We start from the raw sequence: 24,846 nt of genomic DNA, 5'->3' as shown, positions 1-24,846 counted from the left end.
GGGAACAGAGCTCCAAAGAGGGCAAGAGGCGGGGGAAAGGGTGGGTCCAAAGCTGGGGGCGGGACGGGGCGGGACGGGGCGGGGCCGAAATAGCTGTGGTAGTTCGACGACCGCTGGGCCCTTCCTTACTGACCCGGTCGCGGAATAGATGTGAGGTTGACGTTTGGTGAAAGCCCGCCTCGAGACACTGAGAGCAGATTGATTGAATGATTGATTTTGAGACAGAGTCTCGCTCTGTCGCCAGACTGGAGTGCAGTGGCACTATCTCGGCTCACTGCAAACTCCGCCTCCCCGGTTCAAGCGATTCTCCTGCCTCAGCCTCCCGAATAGCTGGAACTGTAGGCGCGCGCCACCACGCCCGGCTAATTTTTTTTTTTTTTTAAGACGGAGTCTTGCTTGTCACCCAGGCTGGAGCGCAGTGACACGATCTCGGCTCACTGCAACCTCTGCCTCCTGGGTTCAATGAAGCCATTCTCCTGCCTCAGCCTCCCCAGTAGCTGGGATTACAGGTGCACACCACCACGCCCAGCTAATTTTTGTATTTTTAGTAGAGATGGGGTTTCACCATGTTGGCCAGGCTGGTTTCAAAATCCTGACCTCGTGATCCGCCCGCCTCGGCCTCCCAAAGTGCTGGGATTACAGGTGTGAGCCACCACGCCCAGCCAATTTTTGCATTTTTAGTAGAGACAGGGTTTCACCATGTTGGCCAGGATGGTCTCGATCTCTTGACCTCGTGATTCACCCGCCTCAGCCTCCCAAAGCGCAGATTTATTTTTCATGAGATGTATAGGAAACTAACTGTTAGGCTATCCTGCCTTGGCTCCTCCTGGAAAGGAGAAATTCCTTGGGATCCACCAACGTGGTTTCTGCAGAAGTAGTCAAAGACAGAGCTCATTTGTAAGAAGCAAAGAGTAGCCAGCTAGAGTTAGATCTCCTAGTAAATCAATGATTCCTTGGTTGCAGGTGTAGAGTCCCTTAGGAATGTTGTTCCAGGTTGTGACTAGACACAAAAACACTATTATATGAAATTCAAATCATGTGGGGTGAGGATCTTTATAAAATGAATTATGCACTTATTGAAACAAAACACCAAATATCATTTGTCCTTTTCAGGCTCTAATCCTATTGGACTGTTGTGTTCCAGACTGTATACACAGCCCCTGACCACTCTGGTTTTGGTTTAGGTCACTATGCAGCTTCTAATTTTAAAGCTTTTAATCTGCCGTGAGCCTAGCAATCATCTTAAAACTGGCTCAGAGGACCTATTACTTGCATCTCAGAACTGGCTCAGAGGATCTATTGCTTTCTTTGGTCTCAGCCATGTTTTGGCTAGATGACACTATCAGATAAGGAATTCCATTGAATATTGAAAGATGGTTGACAAGTTGGTCTCAGGTGATGCGATAGATTGATGAAAAATGGCTCCAATTTCCCACACATTTTGCAGTGACTTTGCAGCTCCCCTCTATTTCCTGAATCTGTACTGGCCTTGGGCTTTGGCCAAGAACATGTGGCAGTTCCAGCCTAAATTATGATGCCTGGACTAGCCTGCTGGAGGAGGGGACCACATGGGGCAAGGCAAGCAGCAAATCCACCTAGGTAAATGCTGGCTGACTAACATTGAGACCAGCCACTGACCAAAACTGCCCCATTAACCCATAAACACATGAGGAAGGATAAATTACTATTGTCTGAGCCACTTATTTTGGGGTAGATTGGTATGTAGCAATAACTAACTGATACAGATGCCAACAAATACCTCTAGGACAGAGGTCCCCAACCCCCTGGGTTGGGGACCCAGGAGTGCGAACCCTATTGTGAACTGTGCATGCGAGGGATCTAGGTTGCATGCTCCTTATGAGAATCTGAATAATGCCTGATGATCTGACGTGGGACACTTTCATCCCAAAAACATCCTCCCTGCGCCCCCCTTCCCCAACATCTGTGGAAAAATTGTCTTCTATGAAATCAGTCCTTGGTACCAAAAGGGTTGGGGACTGCTGCTCTAGGAGGCAGATGAGTAATAAAGTAGTGGTTTGTTCATATGAACAGGAATGCTTAGGTGTCGATATGTTAATTTAACCTAATGAACAAATTTGCTTGTCACTCCTTTCTGCCAGCTGGAGCTCCACCTCATCTAATCAGTTTTCTGTCTTTATCTGGACCTCCCACCGGACACCTCCCCCCATACTGCACAGTGCATTGTCTTTATAAGTCTATATATACCTTGCTAATATGCTGCAGGCTTCTTACATGCCCACATCACTTCTCCAGCCTGTGATGTTGTACATCTTGTATACTCTGAGTGTTCAAGCAGTTGTCATGAGATATTTTTAAAGTTTTAAAACTCTAACTCCTTCTCATACACTACTGGTGGAATTGTAAAATGGGACAATTTCCTTGGAAAATTGGTTGACAGTTTCTTAAAAAGTTAAACATACACCGACCAAATGACCTGGCAGTTCCACTCCTGAGTATTTACTCAACAGAAATGTATCCATAAAAATACTTGCAGGCCGGGTGCGGTGGCTCACACCTGTAATCCCAGCCCTTTGGGAGGCCGAGATGGGCGGATCACGAGGTCAGGAGATTGAGACCATCCCGGCTAACATGGTGAAACCCCGTCTCTACTAAAAATACAAAAATTAGCTGGGCGTGGTGGTGGCGGTGCCTATAGTACCAGCTACTCGGGAGGCTGAGACAGGAGAACAGTGGGAACCCGGGAGGTGGAGCTTGCAGTGAGCTGAGATCGCACCCATTGCACTCCAGCCTGGGGAACAAGAGCAAAACTCCTAAAAAGAAGCCTCAAAAAAAAAAAAAAAAAAAAAGGCAGGGGGATGAACTATTGATACATGCCTTAACATAGCTGAGTCTGAAAATAATTAGTAAGTGAAACAAGCAGACCAAAAAAACAGTGTGTACTCAATGATCACATTTATATAAAAGCCTAGGAAATGGAAGCCCATGTATAGTTACAGAAAGCAGATGAATGGGCCCCTAGGAGTAGAGGAGGCAAGGAGGGTGAAGGGATTACAGTGGGTCAAAAAGAAACTTTGGCGTGATGGGGATGTTCAGTGTTTTGTTTATGGCAATGTTTTCATCATAAGACACTTGTCAAAACTTACCAAATCACACATTTTATATATGTGCAGTTTATTATATGTCAATTATACCCCAATAAAGCTGTTGAAATCTTGTCATTGTTACAGAAGCACAGAAGCAAGAAGTCTGGCCTGTGCTTCTGTAACAATGACAAGACTTCAACAGCTTTAAAACAGTATTTTTGAAAATCATGTATTAGGAAATCAAATAGTTTTCTTATGTATAAATTGTTCCCCAATTACTCTTGTATGTTTTGGTTTTGTTACAACAGAAGCGTCAAAACAGCAAAGCAGATGATCATTTTTTCTTTACCTCAACCCCTATCACTAGTTAAACTTGCCCTTTGTCCTTCCAAAATGAATAGTGGCATTCCCTGTTGCGGGAAGTCAGGGACCCCCAAAGGGAGGGACTGACTGAAGCCATGGCAGAAGAACGTGGATTGTGAAGATTTCATGGACATTTATTAGTTCCCCAAATTAATACTTTTATAATTTCTTATGCTTGTCTTTACTGCAATCTCTAAACATAAATTGTGAAGATTTCATGGACACTTATCACTTCCCCAATCAATACTCTTGTAATTTCCTATGCCTGTCTTTACTTTAATCTCTTAATCCTGTCATCTCGTAAGCCGAGGAGGATGTATGTCGCCTCAGGACCACGTGATATTTGCGTTAACTGCACAAATTGTAGAGCATGTGTGTTTGAACAATATGAAATCTGGGCACTTTGAAAAAAGAACAGGATAACAGCAATTGTTCAGGGAATAAGAGAGATAACCTTAAACTCTGACCACCAGTGAGCCGGGCAGAACAGAGCCATATTTCTCGTCTTTCAAAAGCAAATGGGAGAAATATCGCTGAATTCTTTTTCTCAGCAAGGAACATCCCTGGGAAAGAGAATACATGCCTGGGGGTGGGTCTCTGAACTGGCCCCCCGGACGTGGCCGTCTTTTATGGTCTGTAGACTGCAGGAGTGAAACAGACCCCAGTCTCCCATAGTGCTCCCAGGCTTATTAGGAAGAAGAAATTCCTGCCTAATAAATTTTGGTCAGACCGGTTGCTCTCAAAACCCTGTCTCCTGATGTTATCAATGACAATGGTGCCTGAAACTTCATTAGCAATTTTGATTTTGCCCCGTCCTGTGGTCCTGTGATCTCGCCCTGCCTCCATTTGCCTTGTGATATTCTATTACCTTGTAAAGTACTTGATGTCTGTAACCCACACCTATTCGCACACTCCCTCCCCTTTTGAAAGTCCCTAATAAAAACTTGCTGGTTTTGTGGCTTGGGGAGCATCACAGAACCTACTGACATGTGATGTCTCCCCCGGATGCCCAGCTTTAAAATTTCTCTCTTTTGTACTCTGTCCCTTTATTTCTCAAACCGGCCGATGCTTAGGGAAAATAGAAAAGAACCTATGTGACTATCGGGGCAGGTTCCCCGATAATTCCCTGCCATTTTAAAGCATTTCTATTATATGAATACTTTTCAATTAATATTATTTAGTTTATTCAAGGCCATCAATGACCTACAACATGTAGTAGGGCATTATCCAAAACATTTGTTGGGGGTGAGCAGGGAGAAACTTTCTGAAAAATATAGGAATAACTCAAGGTGAATTGAGGTAGAACAGTAGGACAGTGATTAAAAGCCAGGAGTTGGCTTTTATGAACTGCCTCACTTGGTAAAATGGTAAGTGGATGTGGTAAGCAGAAAGCCCAAAGATATCCACGTCCTCACCTTGTAACCTGTGACTGTGCCACCTTCCATGGCAAAAGGGGCTCTGCAGAGGCAACTAAGGATCTTGAGAGAAGGAGCTGACCCTGGATTGTCCATGTGAGCCCAAAGCAGTCATGAAGGTCCTTCCAAGAGGGTGACAGGAGTGTCAGAGAGTAAGCTATGATGATGGATGAGTGGCGAGAGAGGTGACATTGCTGGCTTCAAAGATGGAGGAAGGAGCCACGAGGCAAGATAACAAAGGCGGCCTCTAGAAACCGAAAGAGCAGGGATGAGACCCTTTCCAGGAGCCTCCAGAGGGAAGTAATCCTGTCTGCACCTTGATTTTAGCCCAGCAAAGCTTGTGTGGAACTTCTAACCTCCAGAATTGTTAAGATGATACGCGTGTGTTGTTTTAAGCTACAAGGTATGTAACTTGTGAAGAGCCGTAATAAAAAACTAACACAGTAAGTATGCCAAATTAAGGGAAGGAGAAGATGCTGGGATCCCCCCAATGTCTTTGTCAAAAATAAAACAGATTCAGTGTTATAGATGAGCAACCTGGTCTGACCTCTCCACCCTCTGGTCCATCATGTCAGTGATTTTCACACTCATTATGTTTACTTGGTCACCACCACCACTGTCCTGCTTGCCACCATCCAGTTCCACACCTCTTTCTCATGTGCTCGGCTGGAATGAATCCTGTCCTCTTTGGACTGGTAATAGAGAGGTACCTAGATCTTTTTTTTTTTTTAAGATGGAGTTTCGCTCTTGCTGCCCAGGCTGGAGTGCAATGGCGCGATCTCAGCTCACCGCAACCTCCGCCTCCCGGGTTCAAGCAATTCTCCTGCCTCAGCCTCCCGAATAGCTGGGATTACAGGCGTGCACCACCACGCTCAGCTAATTATGTATTTTTAGTAGAGACGGGGGTTTCTCCATGTTGGTCAGGCTGGTCTCAAAACCCTGACCTCAGGTAATTCACCTGCCTTGGCCTCCGAAAGTGCTGGGATTACAGGCGTGAGCCACCGTGCCTGGCTGCAGAGGTACCCAGATCTTTTATATCTGTTTCTTGTCTGTGTCTCACCTCTCCAACTAAAAACCTTTTTAAAACTATCATGTGAGATTCAAACTAATGGTGAACAAGTAAGTGTGACTAATACTACAACAAACATGCTGACAATGTCAAAACGAAGGGTCATCAGATGGATGGGATGGATGTAACTAAGCAACACAGGAATTCTAGGACAAGTCCCTTGCAGGGAAGGCTTGGCTAGCAGCTAGCACAAACTACTCTATAGTAGTAACCAACCAATGCAAGCTTTTGTTCAATGACAGCAGAATTTGGCATTAATACACTTCACAGCCCCAAAAACCTATCTGGAGTTATCCATAGATGCATTTGGTGATTTCATAAAATGTTTGTTCTTGTTTTCTGTATAAGTATACTTTGATCAAAATGTGAATAATTAAATCTTTTGGGATAGAGACTAAGAAGAAAATCTTACTCATTTTTTCTCATTTGATAAAATAACTTATAGGACACCAGTCTGAGCAACATAACTAGACCCTGTCTCTACAAAAAAAATAAAAAATTACCCAGGTGTGGAGGCACAGGCCTGTAGTCCTAGCTACCAGGGAGGCTGACGCAGGGTCGCTTGAGCCCAGCAGTTCCAGGCTGCAGTGAACTACGACTGTAAGAGAGTGAGATCCTGTCTCTCAAAAAAAAAACCAAAACAAAGAAAATTATAGGACACTAAAGAAGATCAGCAACAAGATTTCTAATGATGCTTGAAGTATGAAAATGTGTTATGATTGTCTCATTTTCTATGGGCTAAAAATGTAAAATGATATGTTATACAACTCAAAAACATGTCAAAGATACTAACATATTCAAATAGAGCTGGTTTTATTTAATACTATCACTTCATTGGATCAAGAGACAGTCGCAGGATAGGGAATTTCTGCATACATCATGGATTTGCTCCCTAAGGTAGAGGCACAGGTAGATGTTTTCTTTTTCTTTTTCTTTTTTTTTTCCAAGACGGAGTTTCGCTCTTGTCGTCCAGGCTAGAGTGCAGTGGCGCGATCTCGGCTCCCTGCAACCTCCACCTCCCAGGTTTAAGTGATTCTCCTGCCTCAGCCTCTGGAGTAGCTGGGATTACAGGCACACACCACCACGCACAATTTTTGTATTTTTAGTAGAGACGGGGTTTCACCATGTTGGCCAGGCTGGTCTCGAACTCCTGACCTCGTGATCTGCCTGCCTTGGCCTCCTGAAGTGCTGGGATTACAGGCGTGAGCCACCGCACCTGGCCTTTTTTGTTTTGTTTTGTTTTGTTTTTGAGACGGAGTTTTGCTCTTGTTGCCCAGGCTGGAGTGCAATGGTGTGATCTCGGCTCACTGCAAACTCTGCCTCTCAGGTTCAAGTGATTCTCCTGCCTCGGCCTCCTGAGTAGCTGGGATTACAGGCATGCACCACCACCTCTGGCTAATTTTGTATTTTTAGCAGAGACAGGGTTTCTCCATGTTGGTCAGGCTACTCTCAAACTCCCGACCTCAGGTGATCCGCCCGCCTCAGCCTCCCAAAGCACTGGGATTACAGGTGTGAGCCACCACACCTGGCCCACAGGTAGACATTTTCTACATTGTTATAGAGATCTAGAGGCTAGTCATTTCTCTTTTTTTTTTTGAGATGGAGTCTCGCTCTGTTGTCCAGGCTGGAGTGCAGTGCTGTGATCTCGGTCACTGCAACCTCTACCTGCCAAGTTCAAGTGATTCTTCTGCTTCAGCCTGCTGAGTAGCTGGGACTACAGGTGTGCACCACCATGCCTGTCTAATTTTTGTTATTTTTTAGTAGAGATGGGGTTTTACCATGTTGACCAGGCTGGTCTCAAACTCGTGGCCTCAAGTGTTCCACCCGCCTCGGCCCCCTAAAGTGCTGCGATTACAGGCATGAGCCACTGCACTCAGCCTAGGCTACTCATTTCTAAAAAGAGAATAGGAAAAATGGGAGGAACTGGGATGACCTGGAACCTGAGACTACATGAGCATTTCAAGTAAAGGGAAAAAAAAAATCAACAAATGTTCAGCTACAAATAAGTTATTTTATTTTAAAACACATACAGATTAATAAATATTACTGGAAAACTTAATAGCCTTTTTATTTACATGAGGCAATAACAACATGCTATGACTACATCTATAAAGCAAAATATAAGCAGGTCTTGGCCACTGACACGTGTCTATGTATGCTAATTGGAAGCTCCCCAATACATGTCTATGACAAAACTTTTACACAACCAATCAACATTTGACATTTTTCACATCTTCTTCCTCTGATGATTATATTCCATTTTCAAGAAAATAATAGTTATCCTTTGAAAAGGCAAAACGCTCAAGCCACTGAAAAACAGTATCTAAATTTCTGCAAAGTGCAAAAATACTAAGGTGGGGGGCAATTATTATATTCTGACAAATAAATATTCTGAACTTTTCAACATGACCCTTTGGCACTAGTGGTTTGGGAGCCCTGACATTCGCCTGGTGTCAGTTCAGCATCAGGGCTGAGCTGCTTGGAAGCAGGAAGTTCAGCGTCATTTATTACAAATCCAGTGCAACAGAATCCACGTGTTTCACAGGCCATTAAATCTTTTTCAGAATACAGACCTCGGCTGAATGTCAGGAGCCCATCACACCGTCGGAAGGTGATCTTTCTGTGCGGCTTTCTTAAGTCCCTGTTTAATTTCCATATTTTACAATAGAACATATAAAACCCTTTCTTTTAAAACAAAAAAAGGAAAACTAAAGCTTCATGGAATCATGCAAACTTTACACCCAGCACTTCCTTTGCTTTCTCAGCGCATGAGGCTGTGTGTCCTACAGCATGGTCCTGAGCAGACTCCATGGTCCGTGCAAGCGGAGTTTCCACTGTGTCACTCCCAGGCACTTCTGAACACGGTGCTCTCATCTCAGGCCACCAGAACACTGCTGAAAGTGCCGGTGTTTTAGAAACAATTTGAAGAACCATCCCACCCCTTTAGAGGTAGAAAAACTGAGGCACAGAAAGGTTAAGAGACTCACCTATGTTTGCACAATTTAGGGAAAAATAGAGAAAAGAAGAAAAACATCCTCCTCCCTGGCTCATGCTCTGGGCCCTGGATTCTGCTTTTTAAATGCTTTTGGGTACATGTGAAATAGATGTTTATTTACATGATCCTTGTTCTACTAAATATCAACTTTTTACTAGACAACATATTTTGATGTAACAAAGTTACATTTTCTTAAAATATAATTATGTTGTTGCACGTGAGGAATGTGAATGAAACAAATGAGTCGTGGTAGTGGGCCAAATTCTCACTGCTGTTCCTGTAATTCTGAACCTTTTCAAGTATACAATGGAGGTATAAGAATCTGGCCAGATGTGAAACATCACCTATAAGCTAAAGGACAGACCCTTAAAATTCATCACAGTACAATTGTGAGGTGGAAATGAGGAATACAAAAAATTGAGGTATTTTATATGATAAACTGTCTTGTGGTGTGACTGGTGTACAAATTGGTCTTTTCTTTCCAACTCACATTAACAGAATCTACCTATGAATATGAGTAAAAACCTACGAAAAATGAACACGGATATGTCCTTGGGAGGAAGGTCACTGTTAAGGAGTCAATGATACATTTTTGGTCCCTGAGAAGGCAAAACACCAAGACTCCATCCAATCCCCGCCTGATGGACGAACAACGCCCTCGGTGTCAGACACCATGAAAAGGACAACTTCAGAACACGGAAGCTAATCCATGCCGTCGGGAACAGACCTTACACTGAAATGTTCTCTTTCTAGTTTCCTGCTTGGTGGCAGGAAGCCTAAGTCAGCTTCGAGCAGGTGTCAGGTCGGAGCGGCACAATGGGAGGGGCTCTGGGAACCACCGGAGTACTCTCTCCCCTCTTCTGGGTTAGCTGAGCAGCTTGAAGAAGAGGAATCCCCCGACCAGATAGAAGGGCAGCAGCCTGTGCCCATCACACCTGTTTCCACGGACCAGGTGTCCGTGCACACCTGGGAGACACTGCATCTCCAAAGTCTAGAACTGGCCCCTAGAAGTTGAGCACAACATTTACACAGAGCTGAGTCATCTAGGAAGAAGGAAAATAAGATGACTGCACAAGTGAACAGTGCTCACTTCTACCAGAAAACAGATGTGAAATCCAAAGAAGAACAAACACCAACATATTACTGCTGGGATGAACTTCTGGAAAGACAACTGGGTGTAGTAAATTGGCTTGAAGAGCAGGAATTGAAAGAATATTCCTTATTGCTGAACAAAGAGCTGCGAAGTATATTTCACTAACATTCTGATAGGAAAAGATCTCAATGAGAGCTGAGCAAGGCCACCAGAATACCGGATTCCTCCCCAAAGTCCCCAGCATAGGCAGAGCCTCACTTCATGTGGCACTGGAAGGACTTCCCTCCCCAGCACCTTCTCCACAGAGATGGCATGGTCCTGCCAGCCGGGAAGATGCTCCAGGGGGGCTTTGTGGTGCTGGGTTAGGGTTAGAATCCTTAATTGGCCCTACCTTTGATCAATGAGCAGAACAGGAAGCAATCTTTTCAAATGCAAATATTCAGAGGAGAAAACAAGGCATTGCCCAAGAAGAGGAGAGAAATGGCCTATTTAAGTATCTATCAAGAGAAATCTGCATATTATGATCAAAACCTTTGATTTTAGAGGATGCTTGAAAACAAGTATACAGTAAGCATCTTTTTTTTCAAAGAATACTATGATAATGAAAATATTTCAAGTACATGTACTTTTGGAAAGACCACTAGGAGATCTATCCATGTTCTAGGCCCTCCCACAAAGTTCTCACTTTGGGGCTTTTTTTTTTCATTTTCAAATGAATGATGAAAACATAATTTTTTAAAATAAATACTATTAAATCAGAAGTTATATGCTCTATATTAAATTTGAAAATTAGACTGTTCAACCACTGGTCATGTCATTTACTTTGAGGCTAGTGTCACGTGCTTGAAAAACAATGGATGATATGAACTTTGTTTCACTGGAAGGAAAGCTATGTATCCTACTGAAGTATCTGCTGAACAGAGGTAAACCTGAAAGATTCTAACTGTCCCAGGACCAGTCACCTTCAAGAGTAGAAGAGCTATTAATACTTTTGAGATTTTGTTTTACTCTAAGAATATTATAGAGAAGATCATCGGGTATCACCTCTCAGTATCAATGGTATAATGGTGGATTAAAATATACTAAGGTACACCAAGAGCTGCCTTTAAACTAAATTTCCCACGAAAGCTGTAGCAACACAAACGTGATCATTTTCATGTGACACATGAACTTTCTCATTACACTTGTTAGCCGCATGTATTCTTTGAATATCTCACACCCCTTACCTAGGAAACTATTTTTATGCCTAAAAGTATATTGATACTGCTACATTACGTTTTCAGAAAGTTCAGTTCAGTAAGTTAAGGCCTGCATTCCTAAAAGCACTGATGATAAAAAACAAAACCTGCAAGAGCCAATAAAAAGAGTAATGGACTTTGAGCATTTGTTAACCATCCATTAAGAGAGGATTTAAGATTTTTTAAAAATCATGTTGTTGCTGCTCTCAGTTCACAAATCACTGACAACCCATGATGATCACATACACTTTTACTCCATGAAGGTATTTTTCTCTCTATATTAAACTAGTCTCATTTTATTTAGCCTCTTTACTCAACACTTTAGGAAGCTATTCCTTGAGACTTTAGAAATGTTCTTTTTGCCTACAAAAACACTTTTTTTTTCTTACTGAGGAACTTTAATTGGGTACTATTCAATTTTATGTTCTACTTCACCTAATCTACTTTACCCAACCCCATCTTTCAACTTGGCGTAGTTCCCTGCTGAGATAAAACACTGGCCAGGAAGTACATGATACCGTGGTGAAATATGTGCATCACTTCATGCTTTGCTCCCATTTGGAACACATGGATGGGAACACTATAGACAGAGAATGACCTCTTTGATTCAAATACTGGCATAATTATAATGGCTCTTTTGCATTTAAGACACATAATAAGAGGTTAGCTGAGGAACTCTAGGATGCTCTGCCATTGCAAACAACAAGGAGATGGCTACATTTATTGGCTTTTTGTTAGAAAATCTTTCAAAAACTGTGTATTGCAATTTGTAGAAGCTAGCCTAACCTCAACTGGGTCCTTTAACTTGTTCCTGTATGACAGGGTACTCGATATATGAGCTATTGAACAGGTACTCTCCCACTTAGCCTTATTATCAAGTTACCTAATTTATTTCTTCTGAATGGCCATGAATGCTTGCTGATAAAGAATGTGGATATATTTGATACTGGATCCCAGGTAACATAGATTGAATACAAATAAAATAATACCTCATGCTACTTAAATCAACTGTCTTTAATTGGACAATAATCACATGTTAAAGGGGTCAATTTGCTCTAATGTGTCTTTAGTCTTGACTATCTTCCAGTGAATATACAGTCATGAACCATGTAACCATGTTTCTGTCAAAGACATACCACTTACATGACGGTGGTCCCATAAGATTATAATACCATAGTTTTACTGTACCTTTCCTGTTTGTAAACACAAATACTCACCACTGTGTTACAATTGCCTGCGGTATTCAGTGCAGTCACATGCTGTACAGGTGTGTGGCCCAGGAGCAACAGGCTGTACCATCTGGCCTGGGTAGGTCATAGGTGTCCCATCTAGGTTTGTGTAAGTGCACTCCATGATGTTCACACAATAAAGTCACCTTACAATGCATTTCTCAGAATGTTTCCCTATCATTAAGTGACATGTGACTGTATTATTTCTAACTGCCTTATACATTTGTAACTTGAATATTTAAATATTAAAGCATACTCTATCTAAGTTGCATTATTCTAATCTAAGAACATATACACATTAAAAGTTAAATTAAGTTAATAATTCAAGTGATAAAGGCACTGAAATTGATTTGAGCTATTGAAAAGTCATCCTGCCAGTGGAACACTACCTCATGTTCATTAAGTCTTCTCTCTCTCTCTATTTACTATTAAAATGTCTTGGGTGAGGTTGGGGGTCGAAGAGTCAACTTGTCAGAGGATTAAAAACAATTCAATGTATATGCCTCTTATTTGGATGACATACTTGAATGTTATACATGCTTAATGCAAACTAACACAACTACAGACACATTCACTGTACAGTGCCAGAGTTCAAGACAACAATCTCTCATTCCCAAAGTAATCTAAGTAAAAATATCTCTGCTATCCTGTAACAACTAACCAGAAAGAGCCCATCTTTTTCTGTTTAAATAATGTTAAAATGTTTTAAAAGAAGAGAATATTCATGAAAGCTTCCAGGTTAATGGAAATGAAAATGAGATTCGTCTCATCAGAGAGAGATGGTGCCAGGCAACCGTTGGGGACCTTTGGGCTGCAGAGGGCTGGCTGGGCCTCTGCTCTGGTGCTGAGCCATGCTCCCCGCTGTCCACCAGACCACCTGTTACTATCCAGTCAATTCTAACACCATGATCGAGGACCTCTTCTACTTCACATCCAATCAGGGCCAGAAACCACCTCCAATGCCTATTCCTCGAACCATCCAAGCTCCTATTGCAATCTAGTCTGTTTTCATATTAGATTTGTTCATCTCCCCAAGGTTGAAATTGAACTCTTTGAACACCTGTATAAGGACAATCCCCACGGAGACGGTCGTGAATCCACAGGCCATCCCCAAGAAGTCCACCAGGCCCACGTTGCTCCACTCCCGGAAGAGGATGGCTGAGGCCAGCAGGACCAGCGTGGTAAACACGACGTAGTAGATGGCCCCGAACACCGAGGAGTCGAAGCACTCCAGCGCCTTGTTGATGTACCTGAACTGGACGATGATGCTGCAGCCGAGCACGGCCAGGAGTACCAGGCACAGGCAGAGGGCTCTCTGACTGGACGGGTTGTTATGCAAGATGTCTTGGGCCGCCAGCCCGATGCCCTTGGTGGAAGGCACGGTGAAACTGCCCAGCAAGGAGCAGATGCTGATGTAGACCATGATGTTGGTGGGCCCATGGGCCGGCGCGATCCAGAAGATGAGCAGCAGCAGCATGAGCAGCACGATACACAGGTAGCCCACAAACACTGGAACACAGACAGCACACAGTCACCCGGAGCCACCGCCTAGCAGCCGCAACCCAGGAGGTGGACTGGGGCAGCACCCGGGCCCCCACCCGCCACTGGCCTCTACTGCGGCACAGCCCTGGGGAGCATGTGGGCTCTGGCTTGAATTTACCAGACCCACTGATTTCATTCCACAAAAGTATTCCCATCATTTTCACTGTTAAAACATTTACAGCCGGGTTAGCCAGACGCGGTGGCTCATGCCTGTAATCCCAGCACTTTGGAGGGCCAAGGCGGGTAGATCATGAGGTCAGGAGTTCAAGACCAGCCTGGCCAAGATGGTGAAACCCCATCTCTACTAAAAGTACAAAAATTACAGCACGCCTGTAATCCCAGCTACTTGGGAGGCTGAGGCAGGAGAATCACTTGAACCTAGGGGGTGGAGGTTGCAGTGAGCCGAGATCGAACCACTGTACTCCAGCCTGGGTGACAGAGCAAGACTCCATCTCAAAAAAAAAAAAAAAACATTTACAGAAGGGCACAATGGCTCACACCTGTAATCCCAGCACTTTGGAAGGCCGAGGTGGTCCGATCAGGAGATCGATACCATCCTGGCTAACTTGGTGAAACCCTGTTCTCCGCTAAAAATACAAAAAATTAGCTAGGCGTGGTGGCATGCACCAGTAATCCCAGCTACTCAGGAGGCTGAGGCAGGAGAATCGCTTGAACCCGGGAGGCGGAGGTTGCAGTGAGCCGAGACCACACCACTGCACTCCAGCCTGGGCGACAGAGCAAGAGTCCGTCTCAAAAAAAAAAAAAAAAAAAAAAAAAACCCTTTTACAGCTCCTAAATGTTTACATGGTCCTCTATTGGAACCGTTCTTTTTTTCTTGTTGTTTGTTTTGTTTTTTTGAGATGGAGTTTTGCTTTTTGTTGCCCAGGCTGGATTGCAATAGCGCGATCTCTACTCACTGCAACCTCCACCTCCCAGGTTCAAGCGATTCTCCTGCTTCAGCCTCCTGAGTAGCTGGGAATACATAAGCACCCGCCACCACGCCTGGCTATTATATTTTTAGCAGAGACGGGGTTTCGCCATGTTGGCCAGGCTGGTCTCGAACTCCTGACCTTAGGTGATCCGCCGTCCTCGGCCTCCCAAAGTGTTGGGATTACAGGCGTGAGCCACTGTGCCCGGCCTAGAACCATTCTCTTAACAATACAAGTGAATGGAGATGCTCCGAGGTTTCAAAAAAGCACCTGGGAATCCAGGGGGCAGGGGTAAGGCAGGGGACAGGAGGGAGGCCTTTAAGCTGTGTGGGTGTTTGTGGGTTTTGCAATGATTGGGGGCTGCATCCAGTGGGCAGAGGCACGTGCAGACAGCAACCCCCACCCCCATCAAAAATCATCCCATTCTCGTCACAACTGCTGAATGTCTCCTTGGACTTGTAACTGAAAAATATGCCTATAATAATCAGAGCCTAGAAACTATTTTATGTATGAAACAAAGTAATTTTTGCATGGATTTAATATACGCTGAATTTTTCAGACATGTCACTTCCATGTAAATTGAGGGAGGACTGTTCTTTGATCAAAACTTGATTAAGAGTTATGCTCCATCTGAGGATCATTTTGTTGATGGCAAGACCTCAAGTGTCCAAGTCAATAACATTACACCCCCACGTCAGTCTATATCTGCAGCTACCAGATTCTCAACCACTGCTCACAAGGTGTGGGGTCGGCCAGCTTCAATAGGTCTTCTCTTATAGTGGGACCTGAGCATTTACATATTGAAAGGGATGTTTTGTTTTAAAGTATTGTCCTGGTATTTCTCCTTTATATTACAGTTAGGGCATTAAATTGATGGTTTGAACTTGTGTGTATAAGGAGGTTGTGTTTTCCATGAAATCCATTCCAACATCACAAATGGACCTGAGAGGGCTGGGAACTGCTGGCTATGCAAACCAGCAAGTGTGGACATGCAAACCAGGGTGTGGACATGCAAACCAGCGAGTGTGGACAAGAAAACCAGCGAGTGTGGACAAGAAAACCAGTGAGTGTGGACATGCAAACTAGGTGTTAACATGCAAACCAGTGAGTGTGGACATGCAAACCAGGGTGTGGCCACACATGCAAACCAGAGTGTGGACATGCAAACCAGGGTGTGAACATGCAAACCAGAGTGTGGACATGCAAACCAGTGAGTGTGGACAAGAAAACCAGTGAGTGTAGACAAGAAAACCAGCAAGTGTGGACAAGAAAACCAGTGAGTATGGACATGCAAACCAGCGAGTGTGGACATGCAAACCAGTGAGTGTGGACATGCAAACTAGGTATGGACATGCAAACCAGGGTGTGAACATGCAAAGCAGCGAGTGTGGACATGAAAACCAGCGAGTGTGGACATGAAAATCAGTGAGTGTGGACAAGAAAACCAGCGAGTGCGGACATGCAAACTAGGTGTTAACATGAAAACCAGCGAATGTGGACAAGAAAACCAGCGAGTGTGGACATGCAAACCAGCGAGTGTGGACGTGAAAACCAGCGAGTGTGGACATGCAAACCAGGGTGTGGACATGCAAACCAGCGAGTGTGGACATGCAAACCAGTGAATGTGGCCATGAAAACCAACGAGTGTGGACATGCAGACCAGCGAGTGTGGACAAGAAAACCAGCGAGTGTGGACATGCAAACTAGGAGTGGACATGCAAACCAGGGTGTGAACATGCAAAGCAGCGAGTGCGGACATGCAAAGCAGCAAGTGTGGACATGCAAAGCAGCGAGTGTGGACATGCAAACCAGGGTGTGGACATGCAAACCAGCAAGTGTGGATATGCAAACTAGGTGTGAACATGCAAACCAGAGTGTGGACATGCAAACCAGCAAGTGTGGACATGCAAACCAGCGAGGGTGGACAAGAAAACCAGCGAGTATGGACATGCAAACCAGCCAGTGTGGACAAGAAAACCAGTGAGTGTGGACAAGAAAACCAGCGAGTGTGGACATGCAAACCACCGAGTGTGGACAAGAAAACCAGTGAATGTGGATGAGAAAACCAGCGAGTGTGGATATGAAAACCAGGGAGTGTGGACATGCAAACCAGCGAGTATGGACATGCAAACCAGCGAGTGTGGACATGTAAACCAGCAAACTGATGTGGAGGCAGTTTTGTGCTGGAACCTGCCTAAACTTGTTGGTAAGCAACACAGGGTGGTCTACTTAAAGTGAAATCTATACTTTAAGTCTGTTGTAATCATGTAGATAGTAGTTTTTAGTGCATTTATCAAAATTAAAAAAGGACGGGCATGGTGGCTCACGCCTGTAATCCTAGCACTTTGGAAGGGCGAGGTGGGCGGATCACGAGGTCAGGAGATCAAGACCATCCTGGCTAACATGATGAAATCCCGTCTCTACTAAAAATACAAAAAAAATTAGTCGGGCATGGTGGCAGGCACCTGTAGTCCCCGGCTACTCAGGAGGCTGAGGCAGAAGAATGGCGGAGCTCGCAGTGAGCTGAGATCGCGCCACTGCACTCCAGCCTGGGTGAAAGAGCGAGACTCCGTCTCCAAAAAAAAAAAAAAAAGAAAAGAAAAGAAATTATGTCAAAAGATATATAAACAGGGCTATATGAGGAATCTAAACTTAAGAGATGCCAGGTCTTTGTTCTCACAGAGCTTCACACTGGAGGGAGTGAAGTGCTGAGGTGGAGATAGAGTGGGCAGGGTACACCAGGAAAGGTATGTGGGGAGGGGCGGGTGGCAGTCAGACTTGGGAGGGTGGCCCGAGGGGAGCCACTGTGGGAAGGGAAGGCGCCCATGCACAAGGCCCCAGAAGAGAACCCGAAGGAATACCAGGCCACGGAGGCTCCCCCCAGGGCCTGAGGATCAGGCGGGAGGGTGAGGGCAGAGGGCTAGCCTGCGAGCACAGCCCACTGATGCACGTTCCCAGAGAACACAGATCTACAGTAACAGATCAGGGTGGACACGTGGTTCCTCTGCCCTGCCAGGAAGCGTCCAATTTGAAGACGTGGTTAAAAAAGTTGGGACTCCTACTGCAAACTTTCTTGGCAGTGCTGCTAGAAAGGAATTACCTGGATTGGTCAGCTTCTCCTCCAGCTCAGCCTGAGTCGTCACACTCTCAGACTTTGGGGAGTGGATAATCAGCACGACGGAGCCTGCACAGCTTAGCAGGCACCCCAACTTGCCCAAGATGTTGAGCTTTTCCTTCAGGAGATAGGAAGCTAAAATGGACCTTTATTGAAAAAAGAGAAATCATTAAAGTTTAAACCAAACTACCTGACCTTTCTTCTAACAGCAGATATTTTATCTAGAAAAACCATTTTCTTTTTCTTCTTTTTTTCCCTCTAAGAGATCACCTCCCACTCTGTTGCCCAGGCTGGAGTGCAGTGGTGCAATCACAGCTCACCACAAGCTTGAACTCCTGGGCTCAAGTGATCCTCCCACCTCAGCCACTGGAGTAGCTGGGACTACAGGTGCATGCCACCACACCCAGCTAATTTTTTAAAAAATTTTGTGTAGAGACTGGGTCTCACTAGATTGCCCAGGCAAGTCTCAAACTCCTGGGCTCAAACGATCCTCTTGCCTTGGCCTCCCAAAGTGCTGGAATTATAGGTGTGAGCCACCATGCCTGGCCAGGATTTTCACACCAATTCCATGTATAACCACTACGTAGTTAATAATACACATAAGTTACACCACTATATTACTATGTCAGCACATATAAAATACACCAGAGTATAAAAAGTTTTATGACTGACCAAAAATAAAAGTAATGCTTCCTTACTTATAAAAGGAACCAATCAAAAATACTAGTATCTATGCTACATGGAAAAGTAGGGTACAAAAACTGTCAAAATAATTATAAGTAATGCATGATAAAAACAAAATAAATTAAGTGAAAAATGCACAAACAAAAGAAAAAATAAAAATGCTAATAGTAATTGCAGTAGTAGAAGTAGTATGGGGTGGTTATTTCCTCTAATACTGAAAACTTTTAAAAAGTGGTCACATTATTAACGCAAAAAATGTATTCTTCAAAAACATCTATAATCTCCAGGCTTCTAACTTGTTTCTTCTCTTATTTCCCTGTGTAATTATCAGTATACAATCTGCATTGGAACACCTTGCCCTCAGTAAGTCACAGGACTGGTCATTCTCACTTTACTCATGTCTGTGCTGAAGACGATCAGAAAACAGGAACGTCCGGGAGGAGGGCATACCAGGCTCAGGTATGGACCGGATTACTTCCTTTAATACCTATTTTAAAGATAAGGAAACTTGAGCCTCAGAAAGGGTCAGCATTGAACCTAAGGCCACAAAGCTAACAAGAGATACAAGCATGGTCATGACACACCCACAGGTCCTAAACGGCCTACTTTTCCCTTGTACCACTTCACATCCTTGTCCCTAGACAGCCTGTTCTTAAGAAGCTCCCAACAGTGTCATTGGGGAAATAAGCAACATCACTGAAAGAAACAACAAAAGACATGAATACACAACTAGATGTTAAATAGAGAAGCTCCACCGAGTAGCTGCCTGGAAAAGGAGAAACCAGAAATGCAGGGGGCTCACAGGGCAAAAAGTGGGCCTGGAACTGGCCTCGGACAACGGGTGGACTATGCCAAGATGGGAAAGGGTTGCCATGCACGAAAGTGGACAGTATGAGCCACGAGGCCAAATCATCTCTTATTCCATTGTGGAATACCAGAGGACAGTGCCATTTTCATTCATTCATTCATTCATTTATTGAGACAGAGTCTCACTCTGTGACCCAGGCTGGAGTGCAGTGGCGCAATCTCGACTCACTGCAACCCCTGCCTCCCGGGTTCAAGCAATTCTCCTGCCTCAGCCTCCCGAGTAGCTGGGATTACAGATGCCCGCCACCATGCCCTGGGGGATTTTTGTATTTTTAGTAAAGACGGGGTTTCACCATGTTGGCCAGGCTGGTTTCAAACTCCTGACCTCAAGTGATTCACCCGCCTCACCTCCCAAAGTGCTGGGATTATAGGCATGAGCCACTGCACCTGGCTGACAGTGCCATTTTTAAATTGGGTTATCTGACTTTTTACTGATGCACTGTAAGAGTTTCTGTTTTGTTTTCTTTTGTTGAGACAGAGTTTCCCTCTTGGTGCCCAGGCTGGAGTGCAATGGCGCAATCTCGGCTCAATGGAACCTCCACCTCCTGAGGTCAAACAATTCTCCTGCCTCAGCCTCCCAAGTAGCTGGGATTACAGGCATGTGCCACCACACCAGGCTAATTTTTTGTATTTAGTAGAGACGGAGTTTCACCATGTTGGCCAGGCTGGTCTCGAACTCCTGATCTCATGATCCACCCGCCTCGGCCTCCCAAAGTGCTGGGATTACAGGCATGAGCCACCACGCCCGGCAAGAGTTTTTATGTATTCTAACTACAAGTCCCTTATCAGACATATACTTTGAAATTTTTTCTCCCACGAGTTTTCAATTCATTGATGGCATCCTTTTAAGCAGAAAGGTTTTTAATTTTGATGACATCGAATTTATCTATTTTCCTTCTGTTGTTTGTGCCCTTCGTGATCCACCTGCCTGGGCCTCCCAAAGTGTGGGAATTGAAGGCATAAGCCACTGTGCCTGGCCAGTTAAATTTATTCTTAAGTATTTCATCATTTTGGTGCTACTGTATATGAAGTTGCTTTCTTAAATTTCATTTTTGGTTTGCTCACTGCTACTGTACATAGATGCAATTTTTTTTTTTTCTTTGAGACACAGTCTCGCTCTGTCACTCAGGCTGAAGTGCAGTGGCACGATCTCAGCTCACTGCAAGCTCCGCCTCCCGGGTTCACGCCATTCTCCTGCCTCAGCCTCCCGAGTAGCTGGGACTACAGGTGCCTGCCACTACGCCCGGCTAATTTTTTGTATTTCTTTTAGTAGAGATGGGGTTTCACCGTGTTAGCCAGGATGGTCTCGATCTCCTGACCTCGTGATCCACCCGCCTCAGCCTCCCAAAGTGCTGGGATTACAGGCATCAGCCACTGTGCCCGGCCGTAATTTTTTTTTTTTTTTTGAGACAGAGTTTTGCTTTTGTTGCCCAGGCTGGAGTGCAATGGCCCGATCTCGGCTCACTGCAACCTCTGCCTACTGGGTTCAAGCGATTCTCCTGCCTCAGTCTCCCGAGTGGCTGGGATTACAGGCATGCGCCACCATGCTTGGCTAATTTTGTATTTTTATGAGAGACGGGGTTTCACCACGTTGGTCAGGCTGATCTCGAACTCCTTACCTCAGGTGATCCACCCACCTCAGCCTCCCAAAGTGCTGGGATTACAGGCCTGAGCCACCGCGCCTGGTAGATGTAATTTTTTTTTTTTTTTTTTTTTTTTTTTTTTTTTTTTTTTTTTTTGAGACAAGAGTCTCACTCTGTTGCTCGGGCTGGAGTGCAGTGGCACAATCTCGGCTCACTGTAACCTCTACCTCCTGGGTTTAAGTGATTCTCCTGCCTCAGCCTCCTGAGTAGCTGGGACTACAGGCATGTGCCACCACACCTGGTTGATTTTTTTTGTATTTTTGTAGAGATGGGGTTTCACCATGTTGGCCAGGCTGGTCTCGAACTCCTGACCTCAGGTGATCTTCCCGTCTCGGCCTCCCAGAGTGCTGGGATTACAGGAGTGAGCCACTGCACCCGGCCTCAGATGTAATTTTTATATACTGATCTTGTGTCCATCGACCTTGCTAAACTTATTAGTTCTAATAATTTCTTAGTGATTCTTTAGGACTCTCTATATAAGATCAGGTCCTCTGCTGGGTGTGGTGGCTCATGCCTGTAATCCCAGCACTTTGGGAGGCCAAAGTGGGTGGATCACCTAAAGTCAGGAGTTCAAGACTAGCCTAGCCAACATGGCAAAACCCCATCTCTACTAAAAATACAAAAATTAGCTGGGCGTGGTGGTGGGCACCTGTAATCCAAGCTCCTCGGGAGGCTGAGGCAGGAGAATCACTTGAACCCAGGAGGCCGAGGTTGCAGTGAGCCAACAGCACACCACTGCACTCCAGCCTGGGTGACAGAGTGAGACTCCATCTGGAAAAAAAAAAAAAAAAAAAAAAAGGCTGGGTGCCGTGGCTCACACCTGTAATCCCAGCACTTTCGGAGGCCGAGGCAGGCAAACCACAAGGTCAGGAGATCAAGACCATCCTGGCTAACATGGTGAAACCCCGTCTCTACTAAAAATACAAAAATTAGCTGGGCATGGTGGTGCGCGCCTGTAGTCCCAGCTACTCGGGAGGCTGAGGAAGGAGAATCACTTGAACCCAGGAGGTGGAGGTTGCAGTGAGCCAAGATCACACAACTGAACTCTAGCCTGGCGACAGAGTGAGACTCTGTCTCAAAAAAAAAAAAAAAAAAAAAAAAAAATCAGGTCTTCTGCCAATAAAGGCAATTAAATTCTTCCTTTCCTTTCCAATATGGATGCCTTTTAATTTGTTTGCTTACCTAATTGCTGTGGCTATAACATCCAGTACAATGAGGTGAAAGTAGGCAGCTTGTTTTCTTCCTGATCTTAAGGGGAAAACATCAACCCTTGTGCCATTAAGTATGATGTCAGCTGGGGTACTTTCACAGAGGCCCTTTGTCAGTGTAGGAAGTTATTTTCTATGCCTAGCATATTGAGAGTTTTCGTCATGAAAGAGTATTGAATTGTACCACATAATTTTTGTGTGTCTTTTGAGATGATCACATGGTGATTATTCTATTGCTGTGGTATATTACACTAATTTATTTTCAATGCTAAATCTACTTTGCATTCCTGGGATAAATCCCACTTGTATAATCCTTTTTATATATTGCTGGATCCAACTGGTTAGTATTTTGTTCAAAATTTCTCCATCTATATTCACAAGAGAATTAGTTCATAGTTGTTTTTTAATGAGCTTTATCTTTTCTTTGTTTTTTTGGGGGGCGGGGGAGGGACAGAGTTTTGCTCTGTCACCCAGGCTGGAGCAGTGGTTCGATGTCAATTCACTGCAATCTCTGGCTCTCAGCCACCCAAGTAGCTGGGATTACAGGTGTGTGCCACCACACCTGGATAATTTTTGTATTTTTAGTAGAGACAGGGTTTTGCCATGCTGGCCAGGCTGGTCTCCCTGGGTTCAAATGATCCACCTGCCTTGGCCTCCCAAAGTGCTGGGATTACAAGCATGAATCACACTGCACCTGGCCTAGATCTTGTACTAGAAGAAAAATAATGGTATAAAAGATAATGACATAAAATAATGGCATAACAGGTCAATTGTCAGAATTGGAATATGGAGGTTGATTTGATACATGTATCATAACAAGGTTAAATTTATCGAAATTGATCACTGTACTGTGGTTATTTGGAGAGAATCTGAATATCTCTACTCTTAGAAAATACTAATTGATGTGTTCGGGGGTAAAGAATCATAACTTATGCTAAAATGGATTTTTTTTTAAAAACAGGAAAAAAAATCACATCATATTCATACAGAACAGTGCTTCTTGACCAGGGGTGGTTTGCCCCGCAGGGGACATCTGCCAATGTCTGGAGACATTTTGGGGAGGTTGAGTGCTACTGGCATCTGGGAGGTGAAGGCCAGGATGCTGCTAAACACCTCACAATGCACAGAATGGCTCCCTCAACAAAGAGTTATCTGGCTTCAAGCATCAACAGTGCTGAGACTGAGATACCCAGATACAGAGAAAGTGTATGATGAGGCAAGTGGGTAAGATGTTAGCAGCAGGTGTGTCTGGGTAAGGGGAGATGGACATTGCTTTGGTTATACTTAATCCTGTTTCCTTTCTGTAATTTGAAAATATTTCCCAAAAGTTTTTTAAACCTCTTTCTAAACACAGCATGTTCAGATGATTACTTTATCATACATTACACTATTACAGAAAGAAGTGAACCTATTTGGGGGCTCTCTATTCTATTCACTGCTACACAGATTTATTTTTCCAGTGCCACATTCTTTTCATTTCTGTTTCTATGTAATTCCAGCAACCCCATCCCATTATCAAGAACAGAACTGCTTTTAAAATATACATATATACATACATATTGGCCAGGCGTGGTGGCTCAGGCCTGTATTCCCAGCACTCTGGGAGGACGGCGGGCGGATCACGAGGTCAGGAGATCAAGACCATCCCGGCCAACACGGTCAAACCCCGTCTCTACTAAAAATACAAAAAAAATTAGCCGGGCATGAACCCAGCAGGTAGAGCTTGCAGTGAGCCGAGATCGTGCCACTGCACTCCAGCCTGGGCGACAGAGCGAGACTCCGTCTCAAAAACAAAAAAAAACAAAAAAACTCATATATACATACATATATGCACACTTTGATAATCATCTTTGATTGTTCTTTTCCAAATTAATTTTAGTTTTATTCTGTTTAAAAGAAAAGGTCTTACTGGGATTCCAAGTTGAAGACAGGCTTTTTATCCAGAACACCATCTGACATGGTTCCTACAGTGAATAACACCTGCAGATGTGGAGCAGTGAACATTTCTGGTGAAGTGACTTAATCATCAAAGTGCATGAGAACAGTTCTAAGGAAATTAACTGAGCAAAACATTTTAGTATATGTGCATTCAATGTGCCATGTGCCAAGATCACCAGGTCCGGTTGTTTATCTGCCTGATTATCTTTCAGAGGGACGGGTCACAGAAGCTGGAAGAGTGTTTCCCAAAGTGAGAACACTCTTGTCCTCCCAGCGCCTCAGAGCCATCCGAAACACAAAGGGACGTCAAGCCACACGATAGCAGTGTATGTGTTCACGAGAAAAATGTGCCACACACACATTCTCAAGGCGTCGCATGTGAAAAACACGGTATTTAGGTCACAGAACCTTAATGCCTACGTGACTCTAAGGTGTAAACTTCAATACATCCAT

General features: G+C 44.3%; 1 protein-coding gene across 2 annotated transcripts in view; it reads right to left on the bottom strand.

Moving 5' to 3' along the window:
* Positions 1-7,903: 7,903 nt before the first annotated feature.
* NIPA1 (NIPA magnesium transporter 1) overlaps positions 7,904-24,846 on the bottom strand; it is a 44,593-nt gene continuing 27,650 nt past the window's right edge. For both annotated transcript variants that reach the window (XM_055363292.2, XM_031007411.3), the window contains exons 4-5: positions 18,039-18,199; positions 7,904-13,976 (exon numbers count right to left, since the gene is read on the bottom strand). In XM_055363292.2, the coding sequence (XP_055219267.1) occupies positions 13,465-13,976; positions 18,039-18,199 (673 nt within the window). In that variant the 3' untranslated portion in view covers positions 7,904-13,464. The remainder of the gene's footprint in view (positions 13,977-18,038; positions 18,200-24,846) is intronic.

Source organism: Gorilla gorilla, chromosome 16 (assembly GCF_029281585.2).
Source record: "Gorilla gorilla gorilla isolate KB3781 chromosome 16, NHGRI_mGorGor1-v2.1_pri, whole genome shotgun sequence".
NCBI classification, from domain to species: domain Eukaryota; kingdom Metazoa; phylum Chordata; class Mammalia; order Primates; family Hominidae; genus Gorilla; species Gorilla gorilla.
This window is presented reverse-complemented; position numbering and strand designations above follow the sequence as displayed.